Genomic DNA, 12,651 nt, shown 5'->3' with positions numbered 1-12,651 from the left:
TTAAACTAGACATATTCAGTTCCAGCAACCATTCTTCATATGTTTTAGCCTCCAGTCGCCTAATCATCCTTGTTGCTCTTCTCTGCACTCTTTCTAGAGTCTCAATGTTGCAAAGTTTTGTTTTAGCAGGAAATGAGATTTAAAATGGATTGTTCTACTGTATAGGTTTATCTCTTTTTCTTTATTTTGACTCTGTCTTTTCCTTTTGTTATTGTTTTATTTATGGCTAAAAGCTGTACAAAATAAAACTGAATGTTTCCTTTCCCCCCCCCCCGACTTTGGATAATGTCCCCAACCATAAAAGCGAATGAACTGATTGGTAGCTATGGGTGCACTAAAAGAAAGGCAAGACATCAGGGTAATTACAAAATTATCTGATTTTTTTAATATATAATGAAAAAAGTAATTTTTCAATGAGGGAAATACATAAATCTAGATAGATGATCAGAAATAGCTACTGTGTGTAACTCTTATTTCAGAACCAACATGCTAGGAAAATGCTTCAACCAAAAGGTCACCACTCAACCTGGAGGAAAATCTTATCTGGGTTTTGCCTTAAGGCAGGCTGATACCAACGCTCACATTTGCACCACTGGAAATTGTCAGTTTTGGAAGACAATTTTCTTTTTGCTTCTAAACTGCCACATATTTTAGCTGGGGAAGTTGGGAGGGGGTTGTTGTTGAAGCGGTAGAAAGTGAGTCATAACAACATTCCGTATTCAAGGACTTTTGCCTGCATCTGATGGAGACTGCCTGAAGATTGTATCCGGTGGAGTGTGAAGAGTTAATTAGGCAATGTTTATTATTTATTTTATTAATCATATTTCTATGCCGCCCACTCTCCGAGGACTCTGGGCGGCTTACACCAAAGACAGTATACTAAATAGCATATTGCCCCCAACAATCTGGATCCTCATTTTACCCACCTCGGAAGGATGGAAGGCTGCGTCAATCTTGAGCCGGTGAGATTTGATCTGCTGAACTAGCAGTCAGCTGAAGTAGCTGCAGCACAGCACTCTAACCACTGCGCCACCTTGGCTCCTCGCCACAATGTGATGAACTTGTGGGTGTGGGGAAGGGCTGTGAACTGTCAGCTGGGTGTGGAAATCCTGGAAGTTTTCAGATTCGGGTTTTCCCAGATGTGCCAACATGACATCTCTAATAAATGGGAACTTTGAGGAACCTCAGGCCTCGGAGCTTTATTTTGTTGGGTGTGTTCCTTGGAACCCTGACAGTAATAACATTGTCATCATCATCAATCACGATTATCATGTTATTTAAAAATAGAGGCTTCCTCAAGACAATCTCAATTTTGGGTGATTTCAACTATCAAAATTATTTTTTATTGCAATATAAAAGTGGTTTGCCACTACCATTCTCCAGGAAATGTAATCAGAAGTCAAGGGCTGACTTGTACACACACACACACACACACACACACACACACACACACACACACACACACAATCTTTAGAAAGAGATGCTTCAGAATGCACTATAACAGTGGCCTCCAACCTTTCCAGCCTGGAGGCCCAGACTTGAGTGTGTGGGGGGGCAGGTGTGTGGCAGGTGTGGGCGCACACAGCTCAATTTGTGTGAATGGTGCACATGCCCTCCATGTGCAAATGAAGCTTTGCGTGGGAGCGGAGAGCAGTTGTGCTCATGCATGAAGCTACAAGTGAGCAAAGGGTGCTCGCACATGAAGCTCTAAACGAGCAATGGGTGCTTACACACGAAGCTCCACTCACATGAGTGGAGCTTTGTGCACGAGTGAAGGGTGCTTGCGCTCGTGCGCAAAGCTCCACTCACACAAATGGCAGGCTCTTGCACTTGTGTGCGAAGATCTACTCGTACAAGCAGAGGGTGCTTGAGCGGAGAGCGCTCACACGCAAAGCACGAGAAGTCACTGGCACGTGAAGCTCCATTTGCGCGAGTGGAGCTTCATGCATGAGAACAAGCGCCCTCTGCTCACGCGAGCAGAGCTTTGTGTACGCATGCTTGCCCAATTTGCCCGTGGCCCAGTTTTGAACAGGCCGCAGCCCTGGGGTTGGGGATCCCTGCACTAAACTGTCTTTTTAAAGGCAGCCACAAATCTCTCCTAGCTTTGCACAAAGCTGCTTTGGAAGCTGCTCCCAGATGTCTCCACATCTGTGTGCAGGTAGTGCAACTTCCATTTACAGAGAAAAAGGGTGCTGCTGTGATGACCCGGGACAAGGCACGAAGGTCACCCAGCCAGCTGAGAGTTCAAACTCCCCTTTAATGCTCCAAATTTTCCCTCAAACACTCCCAGGTTCTTGGCAAGTCCCAGGGCAAAGCACACACACATACTCGCACATCGCAGCCTCTAGCTGCACCCAGTCCAGCAAAACAAAGGAACAGGGAAATGAGTCCACGAAACAAGAAACAAACAAGGAGTCCACAAATTCAGGAACAAGGTCCTGAGTCCACAAAGTCAGGAAGAAAGCAATGAGTCCACAAGTAAGGAAGAAGCGAGCAGTCCTGCAAACTCTAAATGTCTATACCAGCACATCAAACTCTACCAATTCAGCATTTGTTCCCGACAAATGCCTCTTCCCCACAGCATCTCCTTAAATCTCAGTCCCCAGGTGTGCCTTGTGAAGAGGGGCGGGGAGCTCTCCTCCCAAGTCATCAGTTGGCCTGTGCTGTTCCCGCCTCCTCTCCACTCTCCGTGCTTGGGGATCAGGAGGGGGTGATCCTTGCTCATCGCCTGAGCTCTGTTGTTTCTCATGTCTACTGCTTACCCTCTCGGTCATCCTGCCCCCGGTTCCTCCTTGCTAACAAGCCGTCCCAATCCTGAGAGGCCCTGGGCTGCCTCGGCCTGCTCCTCCCCACATGCCAAGAAGCCGCCCCCTTGATCTCCATCAGCTTTAGCTCCGCTCATCCTCCTCCACAGATTCAGGCTCCGATGGGGGCATGACAGTTGCACAGTCTAAGTTTCTACAGCAGTATATCTCAATGGTAGCAACTTTAAGATATCTGGACATCAACTCTTAGTAATCTTTAGCAATGGCCATGCTGGCTGGGGAATTGTCCAAACATCTTAAAGTTGCCATGGTTGAGAAACACGGGTTTGGAATTACATTTTCCTAGATATCTCGCTGCAATTCTGAAGGTTCCCTTCGATTATGAGGCTTGTGATTTTCCTCTAAAACAAGTTTCATCCACTCGAGGCACCAGCCCAGCGGCCTGTATCAAAATGTTCTTTTCAGACCTATGTGGGTTTTCTCGTGGGAGCTGAGGCCTGCCTTTTGGCTGAACCGCCTCTCGCAAAGAGCACACTTGTATGGTTTCTCTCCCGTGTGCAGCCTCATGTGGGTCATGAGATTCCCCTTCTGGTTGAAGCCCTTCCCGCACTCGGAGCAAACGAAGGGATTCTCGCCCGTGTGGATCCGCTCGTGGATGAGAAGCCGGGATCTCTCCGGAAAGCTTTTTCCGCAGTGAATGCATTGGTAGGGTTTCTCTCCGCTGTGCAGCCTCTCGTGGATGGTCAAATAATGCTTCTGGTTGAAACCCTTTCCGCAGTCCAGGCATCGGTACGGCCTCTCTCCCGTGTGCGCTCGGAGATGCTCCCGTAAGACTGAACTGGATCCGAAGTTTCTTCCACAATAACAGCAGATAAACGAAGACTCTCCGTTAGGGGTACTCAAATGCTCCTTGAAACTTGAAGCAGAGTTGAAGCGTTGATCAGAAGGGGAGCATTTCATGCTTCCTGGACTCGTGTAAACTCCCGACTGGGTTATAAGGGCCTGGTTTGACATCAAGTTGTTACCACCCTGTAAAGACAGATACGATTTCCCAGCCGTATCTGTACTTTGACGCGGGAGAAGATCCGAGCTTTGTCCAAAGTTCCCTCTGTGGTCCGATTTGGTGTGCTGCACCTGGTCACCCAAGAATTTCTGCTGTTCTGGAGCACGGCTCGGATCATCAGTGCAGAAAATAGTCAGGTCCACCCCCTTCTCAGGACCCATTGCTGGCACATTCCCTCTTTCGCTCGGACTTTCCAACGCTGCACCGTTCTTACAGTATTGGAAATCCTTGTTTGTTTCCAGAGAAACATCCTTGGGATCCGTTTGTTCTTGTCCTTTGGGATGAATGGAGTTCATTTCTTTCCCCCACACCTGCTCATCACCTGCAGAAAGAAAACGGAGATTCTTATCCAGGATCTAGAAGGCAAAATCACAAAACTGCATATTACTTACTTTGGCTACGTCACGCAGAGGAATTTACCAGAGAAAGCAATGATGTTTGGAAGAGTTAGCGGTAAAAGGCAACCAGACTGTCAAAGAACATGGTGACGGGATACCATCAACGCTTACACCAGCCAGAGCATAGAACAACTCAAAGCAGTGGGTATGCAATGAGAGTCTGCCATGAATTCTGGGGAGGGTGGATGGGAAGGGGACTGCTTGGGGGAAAGCGAAAGTAACTTCTATATCTCCCTGAGACAATGCTTCAAGGTCACCCAGTTGGGAGAAGAACGCAGCTGCATATCAACCTATGTTTGAAGTGAACATTCCTAAAACATCTTGCTTAAATCTGATTGGTCATGAAGGGGATCAGCCATGGGAGGCAGTGCTGTTGTAACTTTGAACGGTCACTAAACAAACTGTTGTAAGTCGAGGACTACCTGTACTTGCAAGATTCTGCTAATGTAGCCTTACAATAAAGTAGAGCCTGTTTTAAAAGCCACTATGTCCGTGATGGTGAACCTATGGCACGTGTGCCACAGGTGGCACGTGGAGACATATCTGTGGGCACGCGAGCTTGTCCTAGCTCAGCTCCAGTGTGCATGCACGTGCCGGCCATCTGATTTTCAGGCTTTCTGGTCCCACCGGAAGTCGGGAAATGAGCCATTTCCAGCATCCAGAGGGCCTCCAGGGAGTGGGAAAGGCGGCTTTCGCCCTCCCCAGGTTCCTAGAATGCCTCTGGTGTCAGTTTCCAAGCTGCCATAAGGAAGGAGAGGAGAGGCTTGAACTTTCACCTACTTAATTCCCCTGAAGAACTGTCTCCACAGAGATGGGATGGGAGGGGGGACATTCCTGTGAACTGACGGAGATGGGATGAGAAGAGTGGCTTGGAAGATGGCCAATGAGACGCAGAGAATTGGGAACCGGAAAGAGGGGTTTTGGGGGGGGGGCAAAGCTCAGTGCTAACTGCGCATTGAGTCAGGGTCAGGTTCGTTACGCTCAATAAAGAGAAACATTTCCTCAAAGATCGGGCGTTTGGAAATTCATTTATTTGGAGATAACAACGAAGCCTGACATCTGGAGCTGGTGGAGGCTGAAAAACGGGCCTACCAGGTCCACCATGCCATCACGTGCCAAAAGTGGGCGGAGCATGGGGGGGGTACCACGCGCATGCGCGGGGGTCATTGAATTATGGGTGTGGGCACGCATGTGTATGACCCCCCCGTGTTCTCCCCACTTTTGGCACGCGACGGCAAAAAGATTAGCCATCACTGCACTATGTACTCTTTATCTAAAGCAGCTTGCATCTTTCAAAAAGATCTTTGGATTTTTAAAAGTTTCGTTTGAAATGAGCACCTCTCCTTTACTTCAGAACCCTGAAGTACATTTTTAAAAACATTACCAAAGTCAACAGGCTTGGCAGTAGATCTTTAAGAGTAAAGTTTAGCATCCCACTGCTGGCGTTTGATGAAGAAGACCCTAGTCCAAAATCTTTGTGTTATTGGCTGCAACAGAAGAAAAGAAACTGGAATGGACTCTTCTAAGGAACACAGAACCTTACATAGCCATGTTGCCTCCTTGCGCTCGCCTTCCTTGGTGTCTCTGCTGAGCTGGGCAGCCCAGCCATCCAGAGTTTGTCCTGTCTCAGAAGGTTCCACAGCCTCCTCTGTAGGTGGCACCTGAAAGAGCACCCGGAGAGAATTAATTGAGAAGAGGGCTTGAACGTAGGGAGGAGGCTGATATCCAGAGATCAGTGGGCTTTTTCCATTTAGGAGGAATGAAAAGAATAATCAGTCTAGGAATCATCAGTGTCTACAGGTAGTCCTGGACTTATGACCAGTCGTTTAGCAATCATTTGAAGTTATGATGGACCTACCTTGAAGCTACTTAAAGTTCCAATGGTCAACCTCCTCTGAAGTCACGTGACTAAACATTTATGGCCGTTTGCGGTGTCCCACTGTCAGCTGGCTGCGTTTTATGATGGTTCTGCTGAAAAGGGGTACATATTTCCAGTTTTGAGCAAATCTACATCGATAAGTGAATCATTGGTTCATGTAACGACTGCAGTGTTCACTTAGCAACCACTGCAAAAAAGGTAATAAAATCATGTTAGACTTATGATCGCGATGCATAGACGCTATATGGTCATAAGTCAAGGACTACTCATACAGAAAATATTTGGTCAAAATTGACAAGATGGCAGACCCCGGGATGTTGAAGTCTTAAAGTTTCCAAAATTGATACAGGTAGTCCTCAACTTACGAACCACAGCTGAGCCCAAATTTATGTTGCTAAGTGAGAAATTTGTTCAGTGAGTTTCGGCTCATTTTATGACTTTTCTCGCCACCAAGTGAATCACTGCAGTTGTTAAATTAGTAACCCGGTTGTTAAGTGAATCTGATTTCCCCATTGACTTTTGCTTGTCAGAAGGTCGCAAAAGGGGATCACATGATCCTGGGACACTGAACCGTCATAAATGTGAGTCAAGCATCCGAATGCAAATCACGTGACCGTGGGGAAGCTGCAATGGTTCGTAAGTGTGAAAAATGGTAACTTTGAATGGTCACTAAGTGAACTGTTGTAAGTCAAGGACCTCCTGTATAAAGAGAGAGACTTTGAACAGATGGTTGCAACTACTCCTTTGCCTCTTTTAACACGTCTAACCCGCCCCCCTGCTTCAGGGTCCTTAAATCCTCCCACCTTCCGTTCCAATTTTGCGGCCTCTTTCCGCTTCAACAGGAAGTCCTCAGCCAAGGTTACCGCCTGGGTGCAGCTGCCAGGTTTACATTTCCTGACCCAAATTTGCATGTCCACCGGCAGGATGCTGAGGAACTGCTCCAGGATTAGCAGTTCCAAAATCTCGTCTTTCGTGCGTCTCTCGACTTTCAGCCACTGGCAGCCGAGCTCCCGCAGTTGCTCATAAATGCCTCTTGGACCTTCCGTGTCCTGGTAGCGGAGCTGCCGGAAGTACTGGCGCTGTCTCTCCCTGGCGGCGGCCTCTTCTTCCAAGATGGCCGCCTTCACTTTCTCATAGTCTGCCCTCCCCTGAACGCGGAGGAGGCTGAAGGCTTGCTCGGCCTCTCCGCTCAGGGCTGGCCAGAGAAAGGTCACCCACTTATCCCGGGGCCATCGGCAAACAGTTGCGACTTGTTCAAAGGAGGCCAGGAAGGTTCTGGCATCGTCCCAGGGAGTGAGCCGATCAGACATCTGAGAAGTCCCCCACTCCAGGTCTGGTGCCTGCAGGGTCCTGAGGAACTCCTGCCACTGGTTCTCCCAGAGATCTTGCAAACCCTCGGTGGGTTCCTGCTTCACATGATGTGGTGGTGCCTCCATCAGAAACTCTTCAGAGCCACTCATCTGTGCAACCAATGGGGCTTTGGGAAGACTCTCCATTCTTTCCCAAGCACTAGGTCCTGTGGCCTCCTGCTCATCCATCGGGGGGGAAAACAGAATGCCGTTCTTTTCTTCCAACTGTCTTGTCTTCTAGTCTCTCAACACTTCTTTTGAAGGTGGCCTAGATCAGCTGGCTGGGGAATAACAGGAGGTTCTCTAATCAACCTGCATGGGGAAGAAGAGATGTTTTCAATCATGGAGTCTACAGAGTCCTTGCTTACCAACGGCTCATTTTATGACCAGTCCCTGCCGTCACATGATCACGATTTGGGCACACAGCATGCATTTATGATAGTTACAACATTCTGCGGTCATGTGATCACTATTTGTAACCTTCCCAATTGGCTTCCGACAAGCCACTGGGGAAGCCGTAGGAAGTCGCTAGTCACGGTTATGTGTCAATCTGTTTAATGACTGTGGGTGATTCACTTAATGGCCGCATTTGGAATTGACCTTGTAAGCTGAGTGAGTTCATGTAATGTTTCACTATACGATTGCATTGCTTAGCAATGGAGTTGCCAGTCCAAATTGCAGGCGGTAAGTGATTTACTAATGGCAAAAAAAGTCAGGAACATAAATCATGAGTATTATTTCTCAAAGGCTCTGAACTCTTCCTGTTTCATCTTAATTTGATAGTGAGGCAATGGTAAGGGTTTTTTTTTTTTCTTTTCTTTGACCTATAAGGCAGTGTTCGCTAGGTGCTAGGTGCCATCTCCTATTGCTCTGTGTGATGAAATAAATGTTTAATGTAATGAATGTGACCAAAAATTCTAACACATGACCTTTATATGGTGATTCATCTATGTTCAGATACCTTAAACATGTATTTGAGAAGACTACCGTGGACAGTCAGGAAAACAAACCAATGCAGCACAGAACAAATTAATCCAGAGTTTTCACTTAAGACACAAATAACTAGGGTTAAACTACTTTGGACACATGTAAAGACCCTTGGTCTCTTGTGAAGACTCAGATGCTAGGAAAAGTGGAAGGAAAGAGAATAAGAGGACGGCTAACAGCAAGGGGGATGGACTTGATTAAATTCAGCCGCACGGGTGGTTATGGGAGTGGCATGGCGCTCCCATGTGACCCCCCCTCCTGTGCGAGCTGCACTGGTTCCCGGTGGTCTTCCGGGTGCGCTTCAAGGTTTTGGTTACCACCTTTAGAGCGCTCCATGGCATCGGACCGGGCATTGGACCGGGGTATTTACGAGACCGCCTTCTGCTACCAATAGCCTCTCACCGACCAGTATGCTCCCATAGAGAGGGGCTTCTCAGGGTGCCATCGGCCAAACAGTGTCGACTGGCGGCCCCCAGGGGGAGAGCCTTCTCTGTGGGGGCACCTACCATCTGGAACGAGGTCCCCCTGGAGATACGGAGGATCCCTGCGCACGTTTCGTCGTGCTCTCAAAACATTTTTCTTTCAGCAGGCTGGCCTGGCCTAACTCTCCCTTTTAAATTTTTAAATCGTTTAATTTGTTTTATAAATTGGGTGTTTTAAATTTGTTTTCGGCCAAAATATTTAATAATTTTAATGGATTTTTAATGTTTGTATTATCTGTATTTTATCTTGGCTGTTCACCGCCCTGAGTCCTTCGGGAGTAGGACGGTATAGAAATTTGATAGATAGATAGATAGATAGATAGATAGATAGATAGATAGATAGATAGATAGATAGATAGATAGATAGATAGATAGATAATAAATAAATAATAAATAAATAAATAAAAATGGTGATGGGGGCACTGTTGGAAGACCTGAAAAAAATCTATCTATCTATCTATCACTCTATCTATCTAGGGATCCTGGAAAATAAGACCCTGTCTTATATTTTTCTGAACCCTGAAATAAGAGCTTGGCCTTATTGCCATGTGCTCAAAAGCCCGATTGGGCTTATTATCAGGGGATGTCTTATTTTGGGGAAAACAGGGTCAACACAGTGATCATATGTCCTTTATTATAAAGGATAATTCATTATTTCAGAAAACTATCCCTTAGATTTGTTTATTTTTTTTCCCCTGGCTTTGCTTTTGAATTTTCCTCTGCAAAACAAACTTGTAAATACTTTTTTTTTTTTAAATCTTTTCGATTTGCCCCCTGTTCAGAATTGTCCTTTATCCCATCCCCCACCCCCAAAGAAAACACAGTCATTGTAGGGATAGATCATGATCAAGAGCCTTGATAGTACAGTGGTCTAAGGCACCCTGTTATTAAGCTGGTTATTAAGACCAGATGCCTGCAATTACTGCTGGTTCGAATCTCTCCAAGGCTCAAGGTTGACTCAGCCTTCCATCCTTTCAAAGGTAGGTAAATTGAGGACCCAGTTTGTGGGGGCAATAAGCTGACTTTGTATAAATATACAAAAGTATGAAGGCTATTGCTTAGCGCATTGTAAGCCGCCCTGAGTCTCCGGAGAAGGGCGGCATATAAATCAAAATTTAAAAAAAAAAAAAATGATGGTGAAAATCTACCCCTGTGAGACTTAATGGCACATATCAATAAAAAAAAAAAAAAATCCAAATACTATTCTTAAGGTAACCCAAATCAAGAGACTGGCTACCAAGGGCAAATCAATACGTCTGTAAAATGCAAGGCAGTTGTGCTAACACCATCCCCGACCTAAAAGAACCTCCAGATCCAGCTGCAGACTACCATAAAGTTTCTGTTGCAAAGAATGCATAACTTTCCTAGATCGCCCTGCTCCCACTCCTCCCTGGAATGCTCCTTCCCATTCCAACCCCAGCAGCCTTTTCTCTCCTTTTCTTTTGTAGCCTCTCTTGGACTATTTCTTGTTCTCCTCCAGCCAAAACATCCCCCCCGTTGCCAGCAACTCACTTCTCCCTGCAATGCAATGCAATGCCTCCGCCCTCTAAGCCGGAGGAGACGCTTCCACGGGCGAAGATTCAGCACTTGTATTCAAAAATGAGATTTCCCACCAGGAAGAGGTGGGGAGAAAGGGCACCGGAAGTGGCTTCACCCCTTCTTCTGCACGGCACTTCCGGTACTTTTTTCCCCTTCCCCCTCCAAGCGAAGGGAAAGCGAGGAGGGTGAGCCTCACCTTTGTCCCCTCTAGGAGAGTACAACTCGATGTATTTAACCCGTTCAGGGCGTCTCTGTGACAATACGGTAGTTCAGGGGTGGGCAACTTCCTTAGTAGGAAGGGGTGCTAACTTCTTACAATACCACCGGCTCTTCCCACTCTCTTTGTGCCGTCCAGGCTGTGCTTGGACGCTCCAGAGCTAAAAACCAGCTGCTTGGCCTTCCAAGGGTTAAGGAACCATAGATGATTCCTAGAGAGGAAGGGATTTCCCCAAAGGCTTTCCCAGGGGAATTCCCCCCCCCTCCCCTTCTTACAATTCTGCTCCTTAGGGATTCCCCCATAGGGTAGGCGCAGTGTTTCTCAAACTTGGGAACTTCAAGATGTATGGACTTCAACTCCCAAAATCCCACAGCCAGCCATGCTGGATGGGGAATTCTGGGAGTTGAAGTCCACACTGCTTAAAGTTCCCAAGTTTGGGAAACACTGGGGTAGGGAGAAGCCATGAGGCCGATCCTGGAGAGGAGCGCAAGTCAAGCTAAGGAAGGGAGGGGAGATTTTAGATTGGAGGATAAAGAGAAGAAAAAGGTGTGTTCTTCTCCCTTTTCGCTCCATAATAGTTTAACTCTACTTGGAATTCCCATAGTCCTCAATTTACGACACAATTGAGCCTAACATTTCTGTTGCTAAGTGCTAACATTTGTTAAGAAGGTTTTGTCCCATTTTACGACCTCACTTGCCCCGGCTGTTAAAATAATTGCTGCATTGATCAGTCAAGTCAGCCGGTTGTTCAGTGAATCCGGGTTCCTCACCACCGACTTTGCTTGTGAGAAGGTCGCAGAAGGGGATCACATGACACCCCCCCCCCCGGGGGACACAGCAGCGGTCGTAAGTACAAACCAGGTGCCAAGCGTCTGAATTTTGATTGTGTCGCCCTAGGGATGCTGCAAAGGTTGTACTGGTGAAAAAACGGTCCTAAATCCCATTTTTCAGGGCCTGGCGTCGTAACTTTGAACAGTCACTAAATGAGCTGTTGCAAGTCGAGGACTACCTGGATTTCATTCATTACTTGAGATCCGTTTCATTTGGGCACGTAGCAGGGAGGATTTAAAAAAAAAAAAAAAGCACCAACTACCGCAGGGGTGGGCAACTGTGGCCCTTTTACAACCTGTGGACTTCCACTCCCAGAATTCCTGAGACAGCCAAGCTGTCTTTCCTAGAGGAATGAAATATTTCCTAGAGGAATGAAATATTTTGGGAAATATTAAAAAGGCAGAATATTATGTTTCCCTGGATGAGAAATGGAGAAGCATGTTTTAAAGACGAAGCAGCTCCCATCTTCCTGCCCCCACCCTTTTGTTAATGGGCCAGAGGCAGAAACTCAATCTTTGTCAATGGACCATCATCTGCAACACAATAGGATCCATCTAGCAACAGAAACTCACCACATGGTACCTGGGAAGATTGCATCAGCCAGCAAGGCTAGCTAAGACCCCCACCCCCTGGGAGTCTGACAACCAATCAGGATACTCTTTCTGGGCCCCAGGAAGTTCAAAGCCAGAGAGGGCATAAAACCCAGGGACTCGCAGCATCTCCCCCCTTTTCTGTTCAGGAACTCAAACCATGTGATCCTGTCCAGCATTAAACCATCTTTCCAAGCAGTCTCCATGTTTCCAGTGTCTTTTTCCCCACTTGGAGCTGAACCCAGAAGGATATTTCTTCCTACAGTATGATGGTGGTTGTATTACCTTGCTTCATTTTGCACCACGGTGATGTAACTGCACAGCCAACATAACCACATCTGCTTTGGGGGAGCATAGATTGGTTTGTCTATGGGGCTCCCCAGTCATCCAGGTAATGGTTGTCCCAAAGGTGCTTTTCCAAAAGACAAGTGGACTTTCTTGGTTTTTCCTTGAAGACGTTTTGCTTCTCGTCCAAGAAGCTTCTTCAGTTCTGAATGATCATTCTGTATCGTATTGAAGAAGCTTCTTGGATGAGAAGCGAAAAGTCTTCA

General features: G+C 46.8%; 1 protein-coding gene across 1 annotated transcript; it reads right to left on the bottom strand.

Moving 5' to 3' along the window:
- Nucleotides 1–358: 358 nt before the first annotated feature.
- On the bottom strand, nt 359–10,589 carry LOC117662589 (uncharacterized). The gene is made up of 4 exons (XM_034412061.3): nt 10,436–10,589; nt 6,909–7,766; nt 5,770–5,887; nt 359–4,150 (listed from the first exon to the last, which is right to left on the bottom strand). Exons 2-4 carry the CDS (start codon nt 7,641–7,643, stop codon nt 3,213–3,215), a joined length of 1,791 nt encoding a protein of 596 aa, XP_034267952.2. The 5' UTR covers nt 7,644–7,766; nt 10,436–10,589; the 3' UTR covers nt 359–3,212.
- Between the last annotated feature and the right edge of the window lie 2,062 nt (nt 10,590–12,651).

The sequence above is a fragment of the Pantherophis guttatus genome, chromosome 2, assembly GCF_059756535.1.
Source record: "Pantherophis guttatus breed Tessera chromosome 2, ASM5975653v1, whole genome shotgun sequence".
NCBI lineage: Eukaryota > Metazoa > Chordata > Lepidosauria > Squamata > Colubridae > Pantherophis > Pantherophis guttatus.
Note: the sequence above shows the minus strand (reverse complement) of the source record. Positions and strands in the feature narration are given on the sequence as shown.